Source organism: Chrysemys picta, chromosome 5 (assembly GCF_011386835.1).
Source record: "Chrysemys picta bellii isolate R12L10 chromosome 5, ASM1138683v2, whole genome shotgun sequence".
NCBI classification, from domain to species: Eukaryota; Metazoa; Chordata; order Testudines; family Emydidae; genus Chrysemys; species Chrysemys picta.
Window position 1 is genome coordinate 90,341,716 of NC_088795.1, and position 22,233 is coordinate 90,363,948.

Sequence of the window (22,233 nt, forward strand, 5' to 3'; positions counted from 1 at the left end):
AATTTTTGAAAGGTAGCTCTACTTCAGCTCTTCCAAAGTCCAATTAGGAATACGGAGAGAATCTTTCAAGTATATTACAGAGCACAAAATTAATTAGTGCATTAATGAGATGGGAATCACGGAAGACAGGCATGAAAGGAGGGCTGGTAAGTAATTTCTTAACAGCAGGGTATGGTTTTATTTAAGAAGGAAGCCATTTACATATTCAGCTATTTTGAAGAACTGAATGCATCTGAAATGCAGGTGGACTGGCGAAAGAGCAGTAGCAAGGTTCCTCAAGAGCCTTGTTTTGTATGCATTTAGAACCCCCTGGACAAAAATGGAAGGCAAATGAAAAGTAAGACCTTTGGGGATTGACTATTTCTACATCCTGCAAAAAGTCGAATGCATTTGAAAAACAATGGGAAAGTATACAAACAAACTGAATCAAGAAACCGATGGACATGAGTTAAGTGACTAAAAGGCAAGGACTAACAAAAATTAATGGGGAAATATGTAAGGGCAAAAGAGGAAAACAAAAAACACAAAGGAAATCTTTGAGTTGTATTCCGTTATCCTCCTCTTATTTACTTAGGCCCTGACTCCGCAGGCTGGTCCAGTGTGTGTGTGTGTGTGTGTGTGTGTGTGTGTGTGTGTGTGTGTGTGTGTGCATACATCCACATGGAGTCCCGTCCCGCCCTGTACACTTTAATGCTGCACCACATGGATGCAGGGTGCACGTATTTACTTACAGCATTGGGGCCAGAGGTTGTAAAGGCAGATCCTCAGATGGTGTAAATTATCATAGCTCCACTGCAGCTATGCCAATTTACAGCAGCTGAGGATCTGCCCCTAAGTTCTTCAGGGAAGCGACCAGTCTTCTTACAAGCTTAGCATGCTATGGCACATGATGAAAAGAACATTTAAAAAAAAAAAACATTTACACCTGCATAGTCACATGCTTGTTCCTTCTTACCTGAAGGGTTTTGACTTTGCCTAGGATTTTGTCCTGTGACATTGCTTGGACTGCCTGCTCACACTCTGCTTGCCCATCAGGTATAAAAATACTGTCATGGGAAAAGGCTCGAGTGCCCATAGTATAGTTGGAGGACCTGAAATGCAATTCATATACACAGTACTTAATTTTATAAAGATACCCCAAATGATTCCTGCAGTTTATTCTTACAGTAACTCCCCTGGCCTATATCCTTTTCTCTGTTCTCTTCTACCTAGATATTTATACTGTCCTCATCACTGTAGTATCTGAGTGCCCTGCAGTAGTGCATTAAGCAACAGGTCTGACATCTGTCACATATGGTTCATTCTCTCTCACCCACTGCCCAGAGGGAGAACTGTGTGCAGAGTAGAGTGGTTGTTTTGGTAGGATTTTATTGATTTGATTTTTTTTAAATACACACATTCTATACTATATATTAAATGCTACTTAATGATATTTCTTTGTGTATTGAACATTGTCACATGAACCATTTGGTCAAGAGGAAAAGACCAAGAAATAAAACTGGGACGTTTTTTCCTCATGTATACACACTGACCCTAAAAGAAAGAAATTAACTTTATCAGAAGTGATTAGTAATATTTTGTAAAGCACAAGCAGTTTTAATTGAAAGGAAAAATAATTCATACTTGAACATTCTTCCTGCCCTAGTCTGAAATGGGGTGGTCCATAAGATAGATTTTTGCACACAAGTAGCTTTTGTTTCCAAAGAGACCTGTTGAAATTGGAGACAGGCCACATGCTCATAATAAAAACTCTAACCTTATGAAACTCACCTGGTTTTGTTACATTTATCAAAAAGTTTCCAGGTTCTCAAGGAAGTCTGGGCATAGTATTAATTTAGAATTTCACATAAAACCACACAAAACCTGCAGGGATTTTGTTTGTTTTGTTTTGTTGGGCAAGGGTGAGGTTAAATGCAAAACCAGGTGAACCATGGTGGTATCAATTGAGTTTTACTTTGAGTTTTTCATTTGCCTGAACCAGAAACTTGAAGCAAAATTCAGGGGAAGTGAACCCACCCATAGCATAATCAAAGCCAATCTTCATGCAAAACTGCCAACTTGTCCCCAACCTCTGGCTGCTGGATCATTCATCTAACTGAGCGATCTCATTGACCAGTTACAAATGTTTCATGGACATTGCAAACTCCAAATTCTATCTCAAGGCAGGATCCAGGAATGGAGGAGTAAGGTGGATTATTACACGATGAAGAGAGAGAGGTCTAGTGATTTCAACAGGGAACTAGAAATTAGGTGATCCTTAATTCTAATCCTGGCTCTGATGAGGATTGCTTCTGTGTTCTTGGGAAAATTACTTAGCCTCTTTACTTTAGTTTTTTTCCATCTATAAACTTGGGATAATACAGGAATGTTGAGAAGTTAAATTAATGTTCATGAAAAACACTGAATGTGAACATTGCTATAAGGGTACACTCTAAGTTTTATGATGATGATGGATGTGAACGGTGATAGAGAACATTATGCCAATTTCTTATTTCCCTCTGACTGGTACACTGCAGCCACAGAGCAAACAGCATATTTAAAAAGCCTGCCTTCATGTAGCAACTTGGTAACTAGAATTGTATACAATGAGAAAAGTTAGCCTCACATGAAGACATCACTTACTGTAACACAGAGAGAGGAAGCCAATGCACTCTACTTGCCTACTTCTAAAGAACTGCACTGCTGAAGTCAATTGTCTGAATGGCCAGAAGCCTCTTACATATCAGCATGAACGAAGGATTGCTTTGATACAAAAGATGATACCATCACTTGCTAAGTCACCAAATGCCTGTTCTAAAGGGTAGCAGCTTCTATACAATTCCATGCCACTTGGATTAGTAATATATACTGGAAGACTCTCTTATGTCACTGCTAAATACCACAGAAACATGTGGATTTACATAGAGATGGTATCCAAGGGAACATCATGTTGCTAACAAGTTAATTCTATGTCCCCTCAATCCACAAGAAAGGGGATTAACAAAAGTGTCCTTATTTGCTTCTTTACAATGCATAAAGAAAACGTGAGTTTTTAAAGAATTTTTTTTATATTAGAAATTCATACCATGACTAGTTTGGAATATTTTATGGCAAGTGGAGAACTAGTAAAATAAAGATATCATAAGAACCAAGTGTGGAAAAATAGCCTGACTGTTTAAAACTTCAAAAAGGAATTGACATTTTGGAGAAAACATGTTTTTGTTAAAATATTCAATCATCCTGTTCCTTCGAATTAAGATGTGAAGGCAAAAAAATATGCATATTCTGAAAACTTCAACAAGTCTTCCAGGAAAACCAGGGAAAACCAGAATTGACAGTCCTGGTGTTTCTAGAGTAAAACACAAATACAAAACCCTTTACATTGTACAATATAAAATATTAAATGAGTTGCTCCCACCTCCTTCCCCCCCATGCTTTGTAATGGTTTTTAAGTTTTCAAAATAGTCATATTCAGCTGTTGAGAAAGTTTGCTGGGAATGTATTTAAAGTAGCCTAATATCATTGCTTAACTCCATGGGCACAATCCTTATATTTTAAAAATTAAAATAAAGATTTACTAATAACCAACTACCACTACATTTTCTGTTCATATCAGATGTTAAATTAAAATTTCTTACAGGCAAAGTGCAAAGGGGTTTAAAAATATATATATACAGATTATTTTAAAACCCAATAAATCATTAATAAAACTTTTGGGGGGGGGCAGGGGAGCCCAACTCATTAAACTGTTTCCCCCCATGTAGACAAATCAAAACTGAAGCAACTCATATTTTTATTAAAAATTAATATTTGAACAGCACATTGCATTTGAAATAATCAATCAAATGTAGAGCAGTTCAATATTTCATAACACTTTTACCCAGAAAACAAATACAACAGTTCATTTATGCCATTCACCTATTATAGATAAAATAATTCCATGGCCTTTCCCTGTTTATCTAATAAAGTTACATGCATCCCTGTTTAGGAATCTGTAGCAGAGATTCTATTAAAAAAATCTTTTTAAAAAACAAATCCAACTCTTCTTTGAATGTCTGATATTGCATCATTAAGGAACAAGAGAGTGCTGCAGAACCACACTTCCCTAGGGAGCCTCAGGAAACTAGCACCTGGTGTCTTTCTGCAGACCACCACCAAATGGTCCCATGGACCACAATTTGAGAACCTCTGCTCTAGAAAAAGTCTGGACCCAGTTGGGCCAACTTCTGAAGCCACGTGATGCAAAATGTTTTTGATATGAAACCCAAAAAAATTTGGTAGTGTTGACTGAATTTCCCCTATGACTAATTTGGACTTGTTTGAACTGGAAACACAGGGAGGCAGTTTATGGGCTCACACAATCCATAACCAAAAAAACTGTGCACATGAAACATTACGAACAGAAACCACCATCCTTTTCACAAATCTAACATGAAGCAGCTAAGGGGAACGTGGACAGTACAGCTCAAAGCAGAGCTAATGGGCATTTTCATTTAGTATTTACTTGTGTCAATTGAGATGAGTGCTGGATTAAGGACACATCACCCAGTCCATATACTGTGCTTTAAGGGCCCGCCCCCGCCCATATTTTTCTAGTAGTAGCATCATTCAGTGACCATTGACTTTGTTTCTCAGCCACCCACCGGGGGCATGCACTGTCTCCTCCATTTTTTTTCCATCACCATTCTTTCCCCAGAGAGAAGTTTTTAGACTCCACATTTTTAATTAAACCAGGTCACATTTATCCCCAATCCATCCCTGTTAATTTTAAGGATATTCACACAGCAAATTAAAAGATAATGGTAACATTTCAAGCACTAAAAGGGTGTGATGAATTGTTTTCAGAATCAGGATTTGTATACGTCCTTGCTTTACCTGCGAGTCAGATAACAATTAAGCAATATTGATCTCTCAGTTACAGCTGTGCAAATCCATCAGCCTTCCATACATTTGTACAAGTTTAATTTAAGGCTTTCCTTGAAGATAATGATTTGCATTGATCTTTTTGGGAGCCTGCAAAATCATCAATTACAGATGCAGACACATGAGAAGGGAAGAGCCCAATCTGATTCTCAGAGTGCAGGTTGAATTTGAAGGGCTGTTGCTTAGATTTTATTTTATTTTTTAATTTGTAAGCTGAACAAGCTCCAAATTACTGGAACACAATACAACATGGAGCCCCAAAATGCCATTTCTATAAAGCCACTTTTCATGCCTGAACTGCAGTTTAAGCATGGTTTAAATACGGTTTGTCTGGCCCCGGGACCAACCATGGTATAATCAGGTTAAAAACTGTGTTCTGGCCTAAATTTCTACTTGGGTAGAACACCTTTATAGATTAGTATAACCTGTATTTTCCATAAGTGAACGTAAACTGTACAGAAAGGGCCTATGTTTTACTCACTTTCAGCTTACAGTTCTTTTCAAAGCCTTCCAACTGCATGTTCAATAGATCATATTATAAAAGTTCTTCTTTCATGCCTTATTCCTATGATGTTCTTTCTTCAGAAAGACTAGATTTTTTAAGATGTGGTATAAGAGGTATAATTGTGTTTCATTCACTATCACTACTAGTCTTGTCCATGAAGATTTGCTCAACAGTCATTGTACCAAAAAAAAAAAAAACCAACCACCACCACCCAAACCCTCCTCTCAACATGCTTCTATAGACAGGGCCAGCTCCAGGGTTTTGGCCTCCCCAAGCAAACAAACAAACAAACAAAAAAGCTGCGATCGCGATCTGTGGCGGCAATTCGGCGGGAGGTCCTTCGCTCCGAGCAGGACTGAGGGACTGTCCGCCGAATTGCTGCCAAACAGATGGATGTGCCGCCCCTCTCCAAAGTGGCCGCCCCAAGCACCTGCTTGGTAAGCTGGTGCCTGGAGCCGGCCCTGTCTATAGACTACATTTCAGAAACCCTCCTTCCCCTCAACTAAAAGGCATGCCAGAATAGCTTTCTATAGTTGAATCTGTGACCTTGACAATCCTGACCACATTTAGAGGCATCAGTCTGTTCCATACTCTAATACCGCCTCCAGAAAACTTGGGTCAGCTATAGCAGCAATTTATTAACACTTCAGTTGGTAATATTGAGTTGATGACACTTCAGAGCCTGTTCGTACTGAAAATAATTGACTCATGATCTAACTCATTTGTGGAAAACTGACTGGATTAACTGAATTATGGATGTGCTGTAGTAAAATACAAAGCACTTTTAGAGAATTCTTAAAACAAGTTATCTTCAAAGATCAGTAGTGGCATGGAATATTGTTTCATTTTCACTTCCAGTAGGTAGCTTTTCAAAGTCAGTTTTCTAGTGATCAAAACAAAGTTAACTTTCACTCTCTCTTTTGTTTGGGTTCTCATTGCCACACACCCAGTGTCCTCAGATCTCTGAAAATACAATGCAATTATTTTCCTTTGGTGACTAAGAGGAATGTTGAGGTTTTTTGTAAAACTAAAAACACATATTTCAGCTTCTATTTCTTATGGTTGTTAAAATATAATTTTCACAAGAAAGAAAAACTTGAAAGTAAAAAGAAGAGATTTTTAGTGGTTGCTGAAACAGCCCATTTTGAGCTCTCAACTGTTGAGAGAGCTGGATGGAATTTAAAAACATCCAATTAGTCTAATACTTTACAAAATTATTTTTAGAAAACACACAGTGGTAACAAAATGAAAGGTAAAATAAGGTGAAACATATTTAGTATAATGTAACTAGAGATGGGGGTGGTGCTTGAATCTGGATTAGGTTTAAACTAGGATTTTGATGTTAGAGTCCAAACTGACACCAAGGTTTGGATTCAATAGTGCAGAAATCTTGGCCATCTTGAATAGTGGAAAGAATGTAGGATCAGATGTTATAATGAGATTTCTGCAATATTTAGCTGCATTTGACTTAGATTTGGAAGTCACCACCACCCAAATCTACAGAAATAAGGCTGCTAGTTCTGTTAGAGATCTGATGGGAAAACAGAAAATAATTCAGTTAACATAAAGCAGTGGCTTCAACAAAGGCCTTTTGTCATTATGTTCCCTAAAAGTAGAAAAGGGACATGGAGTAAGGTAGAACAGTAAATTACTGTACTAGACTTTCACTTCAGGAAATCTGAATTCAAATTCTCTAACAGCTAGTCTCCCATGTGTACATATCATAATATGGGATGTTTGCAAGCAGTCTTTTCTGGATAGAGGCCCATTACTAGAAATTCAAGTGTGTTGCAAGAGAAATCAGGATTAAGGGATGAAATTCACTCCCCTCCAGAGGGCCAGCACAAGACCTATCCATCCGTTAGGTCTCACTTAAGCCCTCAAAACTAATGGGCCAGTTACAGGACAAATGTCTGTGCTGTGATCACCTCTCAAGAAGTCTGCCCCTCAGCAGTGTCTGGTGAGCCCCTGAGCTATTTATTGCATCATTTTCAGAAGCACTAATGAACTTAAAGTTTAGCTCTTCAGTACCCACATTTAGAGAAAACGAACATAAGTGATAGTTGGGAGGAAAAAACACAACCCTAAATTTGTTACAATAGTTTAAAAAAAAAAAAAAAAAAAAAAAAAAAACCCACCCCAGGAAACTGATTTTTCTGTATTATTTCTCCATTTTTGATACACCGTGTCCAGGTTGGGCTGTGACATTTGGTGAATGATGTATGTGGCCTGATCAAAAGGGAAAGACGATCAGTTGAAGTGTACAACACAAATATATTAAGAAAGACTAGTTTACATTCAATGACAACTATATCATCAATAGCTCCTGCCTCTGCATATTAGAGAATCCTTTTGTTAAGAGAAAATCTTAGAGTTACTTGTTTCAACTGTACACAGTTTGAATCATCCAGCAGTTAAACAGAAAGGCAGCTCCCAGAAAGGCAGACTCAAACTAGAATCACATAGATATTTCTAATTAAACTTTTCTTTTATTTTATTCATTATTGTATTAAGCAGGGATGGACTTGATAGCTATTTTACATCTCTACGTTTTTATGTGGTTCTGTTAAAAATGTATTTTACTAAGCAGAGCCTACTAAAGAAACACTGGACATCTATATTAAAACTTTGGAGACCCTTCCACTAAAGTAGGCATTATGCTGACTAGTCTCATGTTGCTAGAAACACAAATATGAAAGAACCTTCACATCTTGAATGTGCAGCATTAAACACTTGGGGGCAAATTCTTCAATGGGGCACACGTACACATGCAACTGAGAATACAATTTAGCAAATGTAAGGATACAATTGCTGGACCTTTGCTGGAGCAATGGAGAAGAAAGGAATGTTACGATTCTTGTAGAATTTTCTTAATACCCCCGGGGACTGGGTAAAGGTTGGAAGCTTGGCTTGGCTTGTTTAGCCTAACCAAAAGAAGGCTGAGGGGAGATATGATTGCGCTCTATAAATATATCAGAGGGATAAATACCAAGGAGAGAGAGGAATTATTTAAGTTCAGTACCAATGTGGACACAAGAACAAATGGATATAAACTGGCCATCAGGAAGTTTAGACTTGAAATTAGATGAAGATTTCTAACCATCAGAGGAGTGAAGTTCTGGAACAGCCTTCCCAGGGGAGCAGTGGGGGCAAAAGACATATCTGGCTTCAAGACTAAGCTTGATAAGTTTATGGAGGGGGTGATATAATGGGATAGCCTAACTTTTGGCAATTAATTGGTGTTTGACTATTAGTGGTAAATATGCCCAATGGCCTGTGATGGGATGTTAGATGGGGTGGGATCTGAGTTACTACAGAGAATTCTTTCCTGGGTGTCTGGCTGGTGAGTCTCTCCCACATGCTCATCTCCATATTTGGGGTCGGGAAGGAATTTTCCTCCAGGGCAGATTGGCAGAGGCCCTGGGGGGTTTTCGCTTTCCTCTGCAGCTTGGGGCCTGGATCACTTTCTGGAAGATTCTCTGCACCTTGAAGTCTTTAAACCATGATTTGAGAACCTCAATGGCTCAGACATAGGTTAGGGGTTTGATACAGGAGTGGGTGGGTGAGATTCTGTGGCCTGCGTTGTGCAGGAGGTCAGACTAGATGATCATAATGGTCCCTTCTGACCTTAAAGTCTATGATTCTATGAGATGGACCTAAGCCACAGAATGTGGGTCTGGATTTTTGAACACCCCAAAGTTCAAAGGTGTTCAGATGCAGGATTTTGATTTGGTCCCATAGAGAGGAAGAGTGACCAGCTGTGAAACTGCAATCACAATTTGGATTTTAAACACATCTGAACTTTGGACTTTTTCAGATTCAGGATTTTGGTACAAGCCCATCACTAATATTAAGAAGGAATATTCCTGTAGACCAAAAGAGCTTTGTGCTGCATGGTTTCAAACTTGTGAAGAGCTGAAGCAAGTCTCAAATTCAGTTTTTGTTGAGGAACTTTGCAGTGGCCAAGAAACTGGAAATCACTTAACAAGTTGTTCATTGCAGAATGGCACCATGACATGAACTTACTAACCAAGGAAATATAATATTCTGTTCAAGATAAAAGTCAGAAGATTTTGAGAGGTGTTTTGTTCTGTATCCCTATGATTAATGCTGTCCTACACTAGTTGTGTATACCTAATGGTCCCGATGTGTAGTAATAGACTGATACGTTTGATTATCTATATCTTGGATCGTTTACAGACCATTTCTCACTTTTTTCTTATCTTCAGTTTTATTTTGTGGAGGAAAAAATGTTTGGTGCTTAAAAATGAAAAGTTTTATCAAAAGGAAATACTGTGTCCCCAGTTCTTACAAAATTCCAGTTCCATGCATTGTTATAGTACAGTACAGAAAGCTCACACCACCAATTATGCCCATTTAGTGTTTTATAAATGTATCTCCCATTCCCACACTGAGGAGTTCAGAGATAGAAGCGGAAAAAAAAAATACAGATAAAAAAAGGAAATGTTTTGCTCTTCTCTGCTTGGAGTTTTGTGGATGTGGGGGTTGGTTTGGGGTGTTATGGGATTTTTTTTTTGAGCCAATCTTCTGACTGCTACTCTTTTTAGAAATGCTAGTAGAAATGAACAAGTATCATTACAGAACAACAGCTTATTTATTAGTATTATCGGATTATTTTTAACACTCTACATTCACAAAGCATGTGGAAGCAAGTGTAAGTTTGCAGTAGGGTCCTATTTAGTTAGCTATTCCTCCACTTATATTGTGACCATCACCATACTATTGGAGTGCATTTGCATGATAACATGCCCCAGGAGAGTTACATGTGCATGTGAGATAGTTTCCCATTACTGAATGTTTTGTAAGAAGGCTGACTCCAACTACTTTTCCCCAGGAATGTCCCCAAGATGGCAGAGATGAAAAAGAGATAAAATGTATTTTCTAGTAATTCTAGACATGTATCAATACTGTAAGGGAAGAAAAGGTATTCTGATTCTGAGTTATACCTTTATAGCCTTTTTCCCATCATCTTATGCAGTGCAGGTATATGAGCTTTACTTCTAAATTATGGTCAAATAGGGATTATTACACACATTGCAATAGCGGCCTGCCAGAACAGTGTTTCCATAGCATGTTATTTCATTGCACTCACAGACCCATAAATATGTCCTTACAAGCTGAACAGGCAGAGGGGAAATGTTTAATATGTTATTTGCATCAATCACATTTAATAATGTAAACTTAGGGCCCAGTTCTGCTCTCAGTTCCATGGATGCATCTGCCTCTGCCTTCAAGCCTAGTTTGCACCTGTGTATCTGAGGGCAGAACTAATCCCAGGGATGCTAACCCTGCAAAGCAATCTGCACGGACAAGTCCTTATACCTGTAGAGACCTACTGATGTCAGTGGATTACTTTGCAATATCTAAGTTGATATTTCTTTCATTTTGGATGAATTCCTTCAGTCCTTGCTCAGGCAAAGCTCTTATTTGGTGTCAATTGGAATTCTGCCTGCATAAGGGACATAGAAAGGGGTATCAGGTGAATGGCAGATCATACAGCAGGTCAACAACCCTCCAAACCCCAACATTTTCAATGCAAATTTTCATCAAAATCAAATTTAACTTTTTTTGGTCAAAAATGTGAAATGTGGAACATTTCAACCAGGTCTAGTAGATCCCAGCACCTTGGTGTAAGAAGAGAAATATCAGGTAGACTCAATATTAGAAGAGGAGAAGATGTGAAAGGGAGGCTTTGAGAATGACCGGAAAGGCGACACCTGGTGTATGGGGACGGGTGGTGGAAATGGCAGAGTCCATTACAGGAGAGGGCAGGATCAGAGGCAGAGACAGACATACAGACAGGCTATGGTGCTACAGAATGAGCCACCTGTTGGAATCAAGTATTTGCTGTTAAAAGTACCAGATTGAGAGCATTAGATGTAATTTGGGGATAGTAAGTGGTAAAAAAGCTACAGTGAATGTATCTGAGAATAAAGCCTCTGTAGGACTGCCACTAAACTAGGTTTGTTAAATAATGGGAGAATATAAATAAGATAGACAGATGGCCTGTGGAAGGTGTTTTGTGAATGAGAGAACAATGCAAATGCTGAGCTTAGTAACATAAAGAGATCTCTGAGTCTGTTAAGATATTACAAACAGTATGGGATAGAGCAACAGAGGGTCCTGTGGCACCTTTGAGACTAACAGAAGTATTGGGAGCATAAGCTTTCGTGGGTAAGAACCTCACTTCTTGCATCTGAAGAAGTGAGGTTCTTACCCACGAAAGCTTATGCTCCCAATACTTCTGTTAGTCTCAAAGGTGCCACAGGACCCTCTGTTGCTTTTTACAGATTCAGACTAACACGGCTACCCCTCTGATACTTGACAGTATGGGATAGATTTTCCCTTGCAGCTGAATGCCACTCAGTACGTGGGACAGGGAAAGCCATTAAGGAGATGGCTGTACCTCCCTAATCTTGCAGTGCCCAGCCCCAGTGTCAGTTAGAGCAGTTGAGGAGCCGCTCTAATTTATACCACTGGAATATGGTCCTTAAGTAACCCCAGCGATTTAAAAGGGCCTGGGGCTCCAGACGCCTTTAAACGCCACTGGAGCCCCAGGCGGTGTGGACCAGGCGTCCTGGAAGGGCTGGCTGGGGGATGCTGACTCCCAGCCCTGCCCCTTCCGCTCAAGGCTCTGCCCCTTCTGGAGCGGTAAGTGTCTGGAGTTACTTTCACCCCTGATTTTAGCCCTCTTTAATCTAGGGGGATGGAGTCATATTTGAGATTCTGGACTAGGCCCATCTATAGTGCATAAGCACAAAGTCAATGATATCTTTAGGAAACACTGGATGGCGCTCATAAGTAACCAAACAGGGAGTTTCGCAAGGGAGTTCTCCAGGTGAAGGAGGAGCAATACAGCATCCTCTTGGGGTAAGTGACTGTCTGTAGTGTGTGTTTGTTTGTGTTTGGGGGTTACTTGCTGTGTGCTGAGCTTGTGTTTGTCTGTTTGTTTGTTTGGATGGTTGAAGGACCGTGTGCTGTGGCTGGCAGTTGGAAGCTGTGAGCTTCCAAGGAAGGTTTGAAAGCTAGAAGCCTCTGGTAAGTGGGTGAGCCTTAATCAGTGGGCAGGGCATTCATACAGGCCAGGGCTTTATAAAGCAGTGCACAAGCGACCAGGGAGCTTTTGCAACCAGGGGCTGCTAACAGGGAGTTTCGCAAGGGAGTTGGGAAGGGGGCGAGGGTCCCTTGCTGGTTCTATCTGTTTTCCCTTTATTCCCCTTAAAACCTATAAACCAACTACATTCAAAACTTCTTGCTTAAACAACCCTTTCAGCGGACAGGGGGCTGTAGATGGGAGTTTGACAGGGGAAGGCTTACGATGGTTAGGAAGACCCGCAACACCTGTGCCAGCACTGCTTCTGTCTCCTCCACCTGTGCCTGTAGCCAGACAGAGCGCCTGAGCATGGATGCTTCCACCCAGATCCTGGTGTGGTCTTGCAGAGACTGTAACTTGCAATTTCCACTTACTGATATCCAGGCTGGGGGGACCATCCAATGTGAAAAGTGCCTGCTGGTGGAATCTCTCAGGTGGGAGAGCTACAGGAGGAGGTGGCTAGGTTGAGGAGCATCCGAATCCACGAGCAATTCCTGGACAGTGTCCATGTGGAGACAGCAGAGGTAGCTGTCCCAGTACACAGGACTGCTGATACACCACTGGTGGAGGAGGAGATAGCTCAGGGTGGACACTGGCAGCTGGTTACTTCTGGCAGTGGGCAGTGCTCCACCCCTGCTCCGAACCCTCCCGCCGTGGTAATAGGTAACCGTTATGCTCTTCAGGATACAGAAAAGAAGGAATCACCCCCTACAGTAAAGAAGGAGAAGCCTCGTACCCCTAAGGCTGGGAGGTCTGCTGCCACCACTGCGAATAGGAAACGTAGGGTAGTGGTGGTCGGAGACTCTCTGCTGAGGGGGACGGAGGCGCCCATCTGTCGCCCTGACATTTCATCTCGGGAGGTATGCTGCCTGCCGGGAGCCCATATCCGAGACGTTACGGAGGCATTGTCGAGGATTATCCAGCCCTCTGACTACTACCCCATGCTACTCATCCATGTGAGCACAAATGATACTGCGCGGTGTGACACTGAGCAGATCAAGAGTGACTACAGGACTCTGGGAGTACGGGTGAAGGAGTTTGGAGCGCAGGTGGTATTCTCTTTGAGTCTTCCTGTCAAAGGTAGGGGCCCGGTCAGAGACAGATGCATCATGGAGGTGAATGCCTGGCTGCGAAGATGGTGTCGCCAGGAGGGCTTTGGCTTCCTAGACCACGGAATGCTATTCGAGGAAGGACTGCTAGGCAGAGATGGCGTTCACCTTTCGAGGAGGGGAAAGACCTTATTTGGACACAGACTGGCTAATCTAGTGAGGAGGGCTTTAAACTAGGTTCGACGGGGACAGGTGAGCAAAGTCCACAGGTAAGTGGGGAACATGGAGACCTGGGAGATGGGTCGGAAATGAGAGGGAGCGTGGGCTATATTGGCAGAGAGAAAAGAGGGTCAGGACAAAACTGGGAGGAAAGATCAAACCAGTATCTTAGATGCCTATATACAAATGCGAGAAGTATGGGGAATAAGCAGGAAGAACTGGAAGTGCTAATAAATAAATACAACTATGACATTGTTGGCATCACTGAAACTTGGTGGGATAATACACATGATTGGAATGTTGGTGTGGATGGGTATAGCTTGCTCAGGAAGGATAGACAGGGGAAAAAGGGAGGAGGTGTTACCTTATTTTTTAAAAATGTACACACTTGGACTGAGGTAGAGATGGACATAGGAGATGGAAGTGTTGAGAATCTCTGGGTTAGGCTAAAAGGGGTAAAAAACCAGGGAGATGTCATGCTAGGAGTCTACTACAGGCCACCTAACCAGGTGGAAGAGGTGGATGAGGCTTTTTTTAAGCAACTAACAAAATCATCCAAAGCCCAAGATTTGGTGGTGATGGGGGACTTCAACTATCCGGATAGATGTTGGGAAAATAACACAGCGGGGCACAGACTATCCAACAAATTCTTGGACTGCATTGCAGACAACTTTTTATTTCAGAAGGTTGAAAAAGCTACTGGGGGGAAGCTGTTCTAGACTTGATTTTAACAAATAGGGAGGAACTCGTTGAGAATTTGAAAGTAGAAGGCAGCCTGGGTGAAAGTGATCATGAAATCATAGAGTTTGCAATTCTAAGGAAGGGTAGAAGGGAGAACAGCAAAATAGAGACAATGGATTTCAGGAAGGCAGATTTTGGTAAGCTCAGAGAGCTGATAGGTAAGGTCCCATGGGAATCAAGACTGAGGGGAAAAACAACTGAGGAGAGTTGGCAGTTTTTCAAGGGGACACTATTAAGGGCCCAAAAGCAAGCTATTCCGCTGGTTAGGAAAGATAGAAAATGTGGCAAAATACCACCTTGGCTTAAGCACGAGATCTTGCATGATCTAAAAAATAAAAAGGAGTCATATAAAAAATGGAAACTAGGACAGATTACAAAGGATGCATATAGGCAAACAACACAGGAATGCAGGGGCAAGATTAGAAAGGCAAAGGCACAAAATGAGCTCAAACTAGCTACAGGAATAAAGGGAAACAAGAAGACTTTTTATCAATACATTAGAAGCAAGAGGAAGACCAAAGACAGGGTAGGCCCACTGCTTAGTGAAGAGGGAGAAACAGTATCAGGAAACTTGGAAATGGCAGAGATGCTTAATGACTTCTTTGTTTCGGTCTTTACCGAGAAGTCTGAAGGAATGCCTAACATAGTGAATGCTAATGGGAAGGGGGTAGGTTTAGCAGATAAAATAAAAAAAGAACAAGTTAAAAATCACTTAGAAAAGTTAGATGCCTGCAAGTCACCAGGGCCTGATGAAATGCATCCTAGAATACTCAAGGAGCTAATAGAGGAGGTATCTGAGCCTCTAGCTATTATCTTTGGAAAACCATGGGAGATGGGAGAGATTCCAGAAGACTGGAAAAGGGCAAATATAGTGCCCATCTATAAAAAGGGAAATAAAAACAACCCAGGAAACTACAGACCAGTTAGTTTAACTTCTGTGCCAGGGAAGATAATGGAGCAAGTAATTAAGGAAATCATCTGCAAACACTTGGAAGGTGGTAAGGTGATAGGGAACAGCCAGCATGGATTTGTGAAGAACAAATCATGTCAAACCAATCTGATAGCTTTCTTTGATAGGATAACGAGCCTTGTGGATAAGGGTGAAGCTGTGGATGTGGTATACCTGGACTTTAGTAAGGCATTTGATACGGTCTCGCATGATATTCTTATCGATAAACTAGGCAAATACAATTTAGATGGGGCTACTATAAGGTGGGTGCATAACTGGCTGGATAACCGTACTCAGAGAGTTGTTATTAATGGTTCCCAATCCTGCTGGAAAGGCATAACGAGTGGGGTACCGCAGGGGTCTGTTTTGGGACGGGCTCTGTTCAATATCTTCATCAACGACTTAGATATTGGCATAGAAAGTACGCTTATTAAGTTTGCGGATGATACCAAACTGGGAGGGATTGCAACTGCTTTGGAAGACAGGTCATAATTCAAAATGATCTGGACAAATTGGAGAAATGGTCTGAGGTAAACAGGATGAAGTTTAACAAAGACAAATGCAAAGTGCTCCACTTAGGAAGAAAAAATCAGTTTCACACATACAGAATGGGAAGAGACTGTCTAGGAAGGAGTACGGCAGAAAGGGATCTAGGGGTTATAGTGGACCACAAGCTAAATATGAGTCAACAGTGTGATGCGGTTGCAAAAAAAGCAAACATGATTCTGGGATGTATTAACAGGTGTGTTGTGAGCAAGACACAAGAAGTCATTCTTCCGCTCTACTCTGCTCTGGTTAGGCCTCAGCTGGAGTATCATGTCCAGTTCTGGGCACCGCATTTCAAAAAAGATGTGGAGAAATTGGAAAGGGTCCAGAGAAGAGCAACAAGAATGATTAAAGGTCTTGAGAACATGACCTATGAAGGAAGGCTGAAAGAATTGGGTTTGTTTAGTTTGGAAAAGAGAAGACTGAGAGGGGACATGATAGCAGTTTTCAGGTATTTAAAAGGGTGTCATAAGGAGGATGGAGAAAACTTGTTCACCTTAGCCTCTAAGGATAGAACAAGAAGCAATGGGTTTAAACTGCAGCAAGGGAGTCTAGGTTGGACATTAGGAAAAAGTTCCTAACTGTCAGGGTGGTTAAACACTGGAATAAATTGTCTAGGGCGGTTGTGGAATCTCCATCTCTGGAGATATTTAAGAGTAGGTTAGATAAATGTCTATCAGGGATGGTCTAGACAGTATTTGGTCCTGCCATGCGGGCAGGGGACTGAACTCGATGACCTCTCGAGGTCCCTTCCAGTCCTAGAATCTATGAATCTACCTATGAATCAAATAATACATCTACCCTACACTGTTCTCTCCCTCTCCCCCACATAAACAGCAATATTTTTGTGATGGTCCCAAAAAATTTGATGGGAGAGAAATACAGACTCCCGGCTGCATTGTACTCCTTTACATTACATGGAAATCTGAGCCATGTGGTGAACATATCACCAGAATAGATGCTTTAAAAAATACAAAAGCAAATTTAAATAAGGAGGCAATGATGCAGTGTTCAGAAGCAGGAATGCAAAGGAGTTTCTTCTATTCATTATCTCTTGCTTACTTCGTTAAACATTATGAAATACTTTAAGGTAAATATTGAGTAATTACTTAGGTAATGATGAAAATCACTTTAGAAATTAGGAAAACATTCACATTTTAAGTCAGTTTCTATGACAACGAGAGTGAATATCATTGATCAACAGTTTCTATCTAGTGCCATGTCTTGAACAGATTAGTTATTTTTAGTCTCACAAAATGGTAAATAGACAATTAAATATTCACATAAACTACACTGGAGATGTAGAAGAGTGGTATTATATAACCATAGTGTATACATTGTATCATATCCTATTCCTGACTTATAGAATTCAGTGTACTGAGAGAACTGGGAGGGTACACAATATAAGAACATAAGAATGGCCAAACTGGGTCAGACCAATGGTTCATCTAGCCCAGTATCCTGTCTTCCAACAGTGGCTCATGCCAGATAATTCAGAGGGAATGAACAGAACAGGGCAATTTCGAGTGAGCCATCCCCTGTCATGCAGTCCCAGCTTCTGGCAATTGGAAGTATAGTGACACCAAGAGCATGGGATGGTGTCCCTGACCATTCTTGGCTAACAGCCATTGATGAACCTATCCGCCATGAATTTACCTAATTCTTTTTTGACCACAGCTATACTTTTAGCCTTGAGTGAAGTAATACTTCCTTGTGTTTGTTTTAAATCGGCTGCCTATTAATTTCATTAGGTGACTCCTAGTTCTTTTTATCTGAAGGTGTAAATAATACTTCCCTATTCGCTTTCTCCATACACTTCATGATTTTATAGACCTCTATCATAACCCCCCCACTTTAGTCATCTCTTTTATAAGACGAACCATCCCAGTCTTTTTAATCCACATGCCTAAACATTTTTATTGATCTTATCTGTACCTTTTCCAATTTTTATGTATCTTTTTTGAGATGGGATGACCAGAACTGCATGAAGTATTCCAGATGTTGGCATACCATGGATTTATATAGTGGCATTATGATATTTTCTGTTTTACTATGTATCCCTTTCCTAATGTTCCTAACACTGTGAGCTTGTTTGACTGCCACTGCGCACTGTGGATGTTTTCAGGGAACTATCCACGACGACGCCAAGATCATGGTAACGGCTAATTTACATCCTGTCATTTTGTATGAATAGTTGGGATTTTTTCCAATGTGTATTACTTTACACTTATCAATAAGGCTAGGATTTAGTCACGGACGTCGCCGAAGTCACGGAATCCGTGACTTCCAGCAACCTCTGTGACTTCAGCCTGCAATGGTCGGGAGCTGCGGGGGCCCCCTAGCTGCAGACAGTGGGGGAACCCTGTAGCTCCCAGCCATCACGGAAGGGGAACTCCTGGCTGCCATAGGTGGTGGGGGAACCCCCGAGCTCCCGGCCACGGTAGGCAGTCTGCATTGCAATCAGAGGCATGATTGCAGCATGGATGGGCATATCCACGTACTAGCTTTAATCTAGCTAGCACAGCTAAAAAGAGCTGTAAGGATGTGGTGGCATGAGCTAGCAACCAGAGTCCCCACTGAAGCCCATGCCACCATGTCTTCACTGCTATTTTTAGCCATTCTAGCTAGATTCAAGTTTGCATGGGAATGCCACCCCACACTGCAGTATAGACATACCTCTACAGGATTTGGACTCAGGCATCCAGATGTAAAAGGCTAGTAAACTAGCCCACTGAATCTCCTAATACACAATGACTTTTAATAAATCTTCAATAGAATTAAAAATTCAAGAGTGGGCTCCTCTAAGACAGATTCACTTATGTAATAGCTTTTCCTTTCCTCTCCCTCTACCCTGCCTGTCTCTTTAGCTTTTCTCAGATTGGGATTGATGGTGGGAGGCAGGTTTCTCAGGAGAAATTCAGGAGTATGCTTCTCCAGTCAAGAGACCGTCACATATACAACATACAGCTCTACATAGAGAAGTGTAGTGTATGTACTGCTGTGTTAAAATTGTGTGTCTAGTACTATCACCATGCTGCTTCTGACTGATGGAAGGCTCTAGGGGTAAACAAAAGTTCTGATATAGTTGAGCTACAGAGGAGACCCACTGCTCTAGCTTTAGTCCATAAAATGTTTATTACTTACTTTGCTCATCTATGTACCAAGTGATTCAAATTGGGGAAAATATTTGCCTTAAACCTCAAATCCACTTGCAATGATATTTGGGTGTGGTTTCGGGCAAATACAGTACTGCTAAAAGTAATAACGCTTGCTAATAATTTCTACATTAAATTTGCTTCAGCTTTTTGTTCACTTTTCATGGATAATTGTTCAATTGATATTTTCTGGGCAAATGATCAAGAAAAGAGAATTTCAAAAAGTCTCCTTTGTGAATATTCACAGAAACCAAATTTTGATTAGTATAGGAAAGTATTTGGCTTGCACACTCATTCAGTCAGGGAAATGAACCAACACCATGTGACTTATCTGACAAACTGCAACCAAGAAACACAGCCCAAATAGTGAATATCAAATATCCACAAAACTCTTCACTAGCCAAAGAGAGTGTATAAAGAATTAAAAAAAACCTCAAATAAATAATGTGTTCAGAGAAATCAGCGTCTGTTCCTAGACATTCCACAAGCAAAAAGGAGGCTAATTTCATCTTATTAAAACTACTTGCTGTAAATTATTTGCACAGGTCCATTGGGTGTGTGGTTGACACACTTGCAAATCTCAGACCATGCTTACAACAGTTCAGCCAACGTGAGCCTCCCTCCTCCCAGTTGGTCTTCCCCACCCCGGAGACTCTTGGGCCCAGACTTTGGATCCTTCCTTCTAAATGAAGTTGATTTTATCAAGGGGTCCTGAGAATACTTGTGCGGATTGTCCAGAGATTCCTGTTGAGTTAAAGAAGGGAAGGGGACCCCTTAGGTGGGTAACAGACAGATTTCTTTGGGGGATGGAAAATTGTTGACTGTGAAGGTTCTGCTTGGAGAATTAAACCGGTCCGACTTGACTGTGCAGAGGTTCACTTCCAGCTCCTGTGAACCAAACTACAGCATTCAAGCTTACAAACCTCTGTCTGCAATGTCCACAGAGTTTTAGCAAAGACTTTCCACTGTAACGTATTTATAGTGTATAATCCCTAAGATTGCCTCAGGACATCAGAAAACAGAGCAGAGGGAGCTGAACTTTCCATGGGGGCAGAGATCATGTCTTTGTTTATGATGTTTGCACAGCACCAAGTTCAATAAATAATAAAATGAATTTAAGAATAATAAGTGGCAAATCACAGTTCTAGAATAGAAGTTCCGTGATGGATGATTTCCAAAGATTTGTGTAAAGCCTTTCAAACACAAATCAACTTTACTATTACTTGCTTTGTAATAAGTGCTGTTACAGTTTGCATGCAGCAGTTAAGGACATAGGATAACAAGTATTGGCTGAGGTTTGTAAACTTGGGAAAGGTAAGATGAAGGTGGATAAAAGGTTCTTCTCTCCCCTCAAGGGAGCCAGGAAGAAGGGTGAGCTTCTCCTCCTACCAGGGAATTGTAAAATGAGATGGTAGAACATATTAACATGCACAGGCCAGGATGCTGAGTGAGTGATGTGTACTTGATGATTCCAATGCCTGTTTAGAACAGAGAACTGGCAGGCAGGATTCCCAGATTCTGTTTCTGTTCTGCTACTCAACATGAAATCATAAAAAGTCATTTAAGATCTCTGTGTCTTAGCTCACCCATGAGTAAAACAGGGATAAAAAACACTTATATAAATCATGAAGGCAGGGGGCAATACTCGTATTGTAAACAAAATTAATACAGAGCTAATGATAAAAGGTTAACTAATCCCAAATAGGTCTTTTAAAGGTAATGAATATAGATTATGAAGATGGTTTGTTAGCACTTGAATGGAAAGTTCATGTGTGTTTGTAAGGATTAAATAACAATTAAAAAACAAATATAATTAATATTTTGCATTTTTACAGTGTTTTCTCATCCGAGGACCTCAAAGCACTTTACAAACTTTAATGAATTTAGACACAACCTCTCTCTCTCTCTCAGGGAATAGCACCTGTGCTATTTCCTACCAGAGACGAGTGATTGTTTTAAACATGATCAAATCATGTTTAAAAGTATTTTCCCCAGTGTTCTCCCCTCTCTGCCTGACAGTTACTGAGGACAGTGGGAGCCAGTTTGGGTGGTCCATCATGTGCAGGGCCAGCCAGAGATGGTTCAGGATATGAAAGAGGTTCCCTATGCCTAGAGCAGGAGCTAGTCAACGTTTGTCGAGAGAGAAGGATTGCTGTAGAGCCTGCGATGCTAGGTACTGGAAGGTAGTTTCATCTCTTTTGTGAAAACAGACACAGCAATAAAAAGAAACCTATCTATTACCACTTCTTTTCTTGTCTCCACCTTCCCAAAATGACTTCTTTGCTTTCTTTTCTTCTGAAAAGACTAACAACAAATAAAGCTAGTATAAACAACTAAAAGCTGTGGGGTTTATTCCAGAATAACTGAGGAAACATGACAATGTTAGTGGTGATGGGCAACACTGCCCAATTTTGTGGGAAAACTGAAACTTTAATTAAAAATTTTAATGTATTTGATCTTTGTAGGTTCTTATTCCTTCTGAACCAGGCATAGAGCTGTATCCTAGTCTTACAACAGGCTACATAAAGAGCAGTCGCAAAGAAATTACAAACAGTAATTTCACAGGGTTGTCGATTAATCTTAGTTAACTCAGGCGATTAACTCAAAAAAAATTAATTGCAATTAAAAAAATTAATTGTGATTAATCACAGTTTTAATTGCACGGTTAAACAATAGAATCCCAATTGACATGTATTAAATATTTTTGGATGTTTTTCTACATTTTCAAATATATTGACTTCAATTACAAAACAGAATACAAAGTGTACAGTGCTCACTTTATATTATTTTTATTACACATATTTGCACTGTAAAAATAACAAAATGAATTGTATTTTTCAATTCACCTCATACAAGTACTGTAGTGCAATCTCTTTATCGTGAAAGTGCAACTTACAAATGTCGATTTTTTTTGGTTACATAACTGCACTCAAAAACAAAACAATGTAAAACTTTAGAGCCTATAAGTCCACTCAGTCCTACTTCTTGTTCAGCCAACCATTAAAAACAAACAAGTTTGCTTACATTTACGGGAGATAATGCTACCCGCTTCT

General features: G+C 40.4%; 1 protein-coding gene across 26 annotated transcripts in view; it reads right to left on the minus strand.

Annotated features, from left to right (window-relative positions):
- Positions 1 to 22,233, minus strand: part of CRACD (capping protein inhibiting regulator of actin dynamics) — a 215,452-nt gene that overhangs the window by 45,545 nt on the left and 147,674 nt on the right. For 17 of the 26 annotated variants that reach the window (XM_065596828.1, XM_065596827.1, XM_065596825.1 and 14 more), the window contains one exon: positions 956 to 1,091. The exons of 4 other annotated variants lie outside the window; for them this stretch is intronic. In XM_065596828.1, coding sequence (XP_065452900.1) covers positions 956 to 1,091 — 136 coding nt within the window. Of the gene's footprint in view, positions 1 to 955; positions 1,092 to 10,750; positions 10,878 to 22,233 lie in introns of all 26 variants that reach the window. 5 more of the 26 variants (XM_065596839.1, XM_065596838.1, XM_065596846.1 and 2 more) reach the window with 1 other exon arrangement.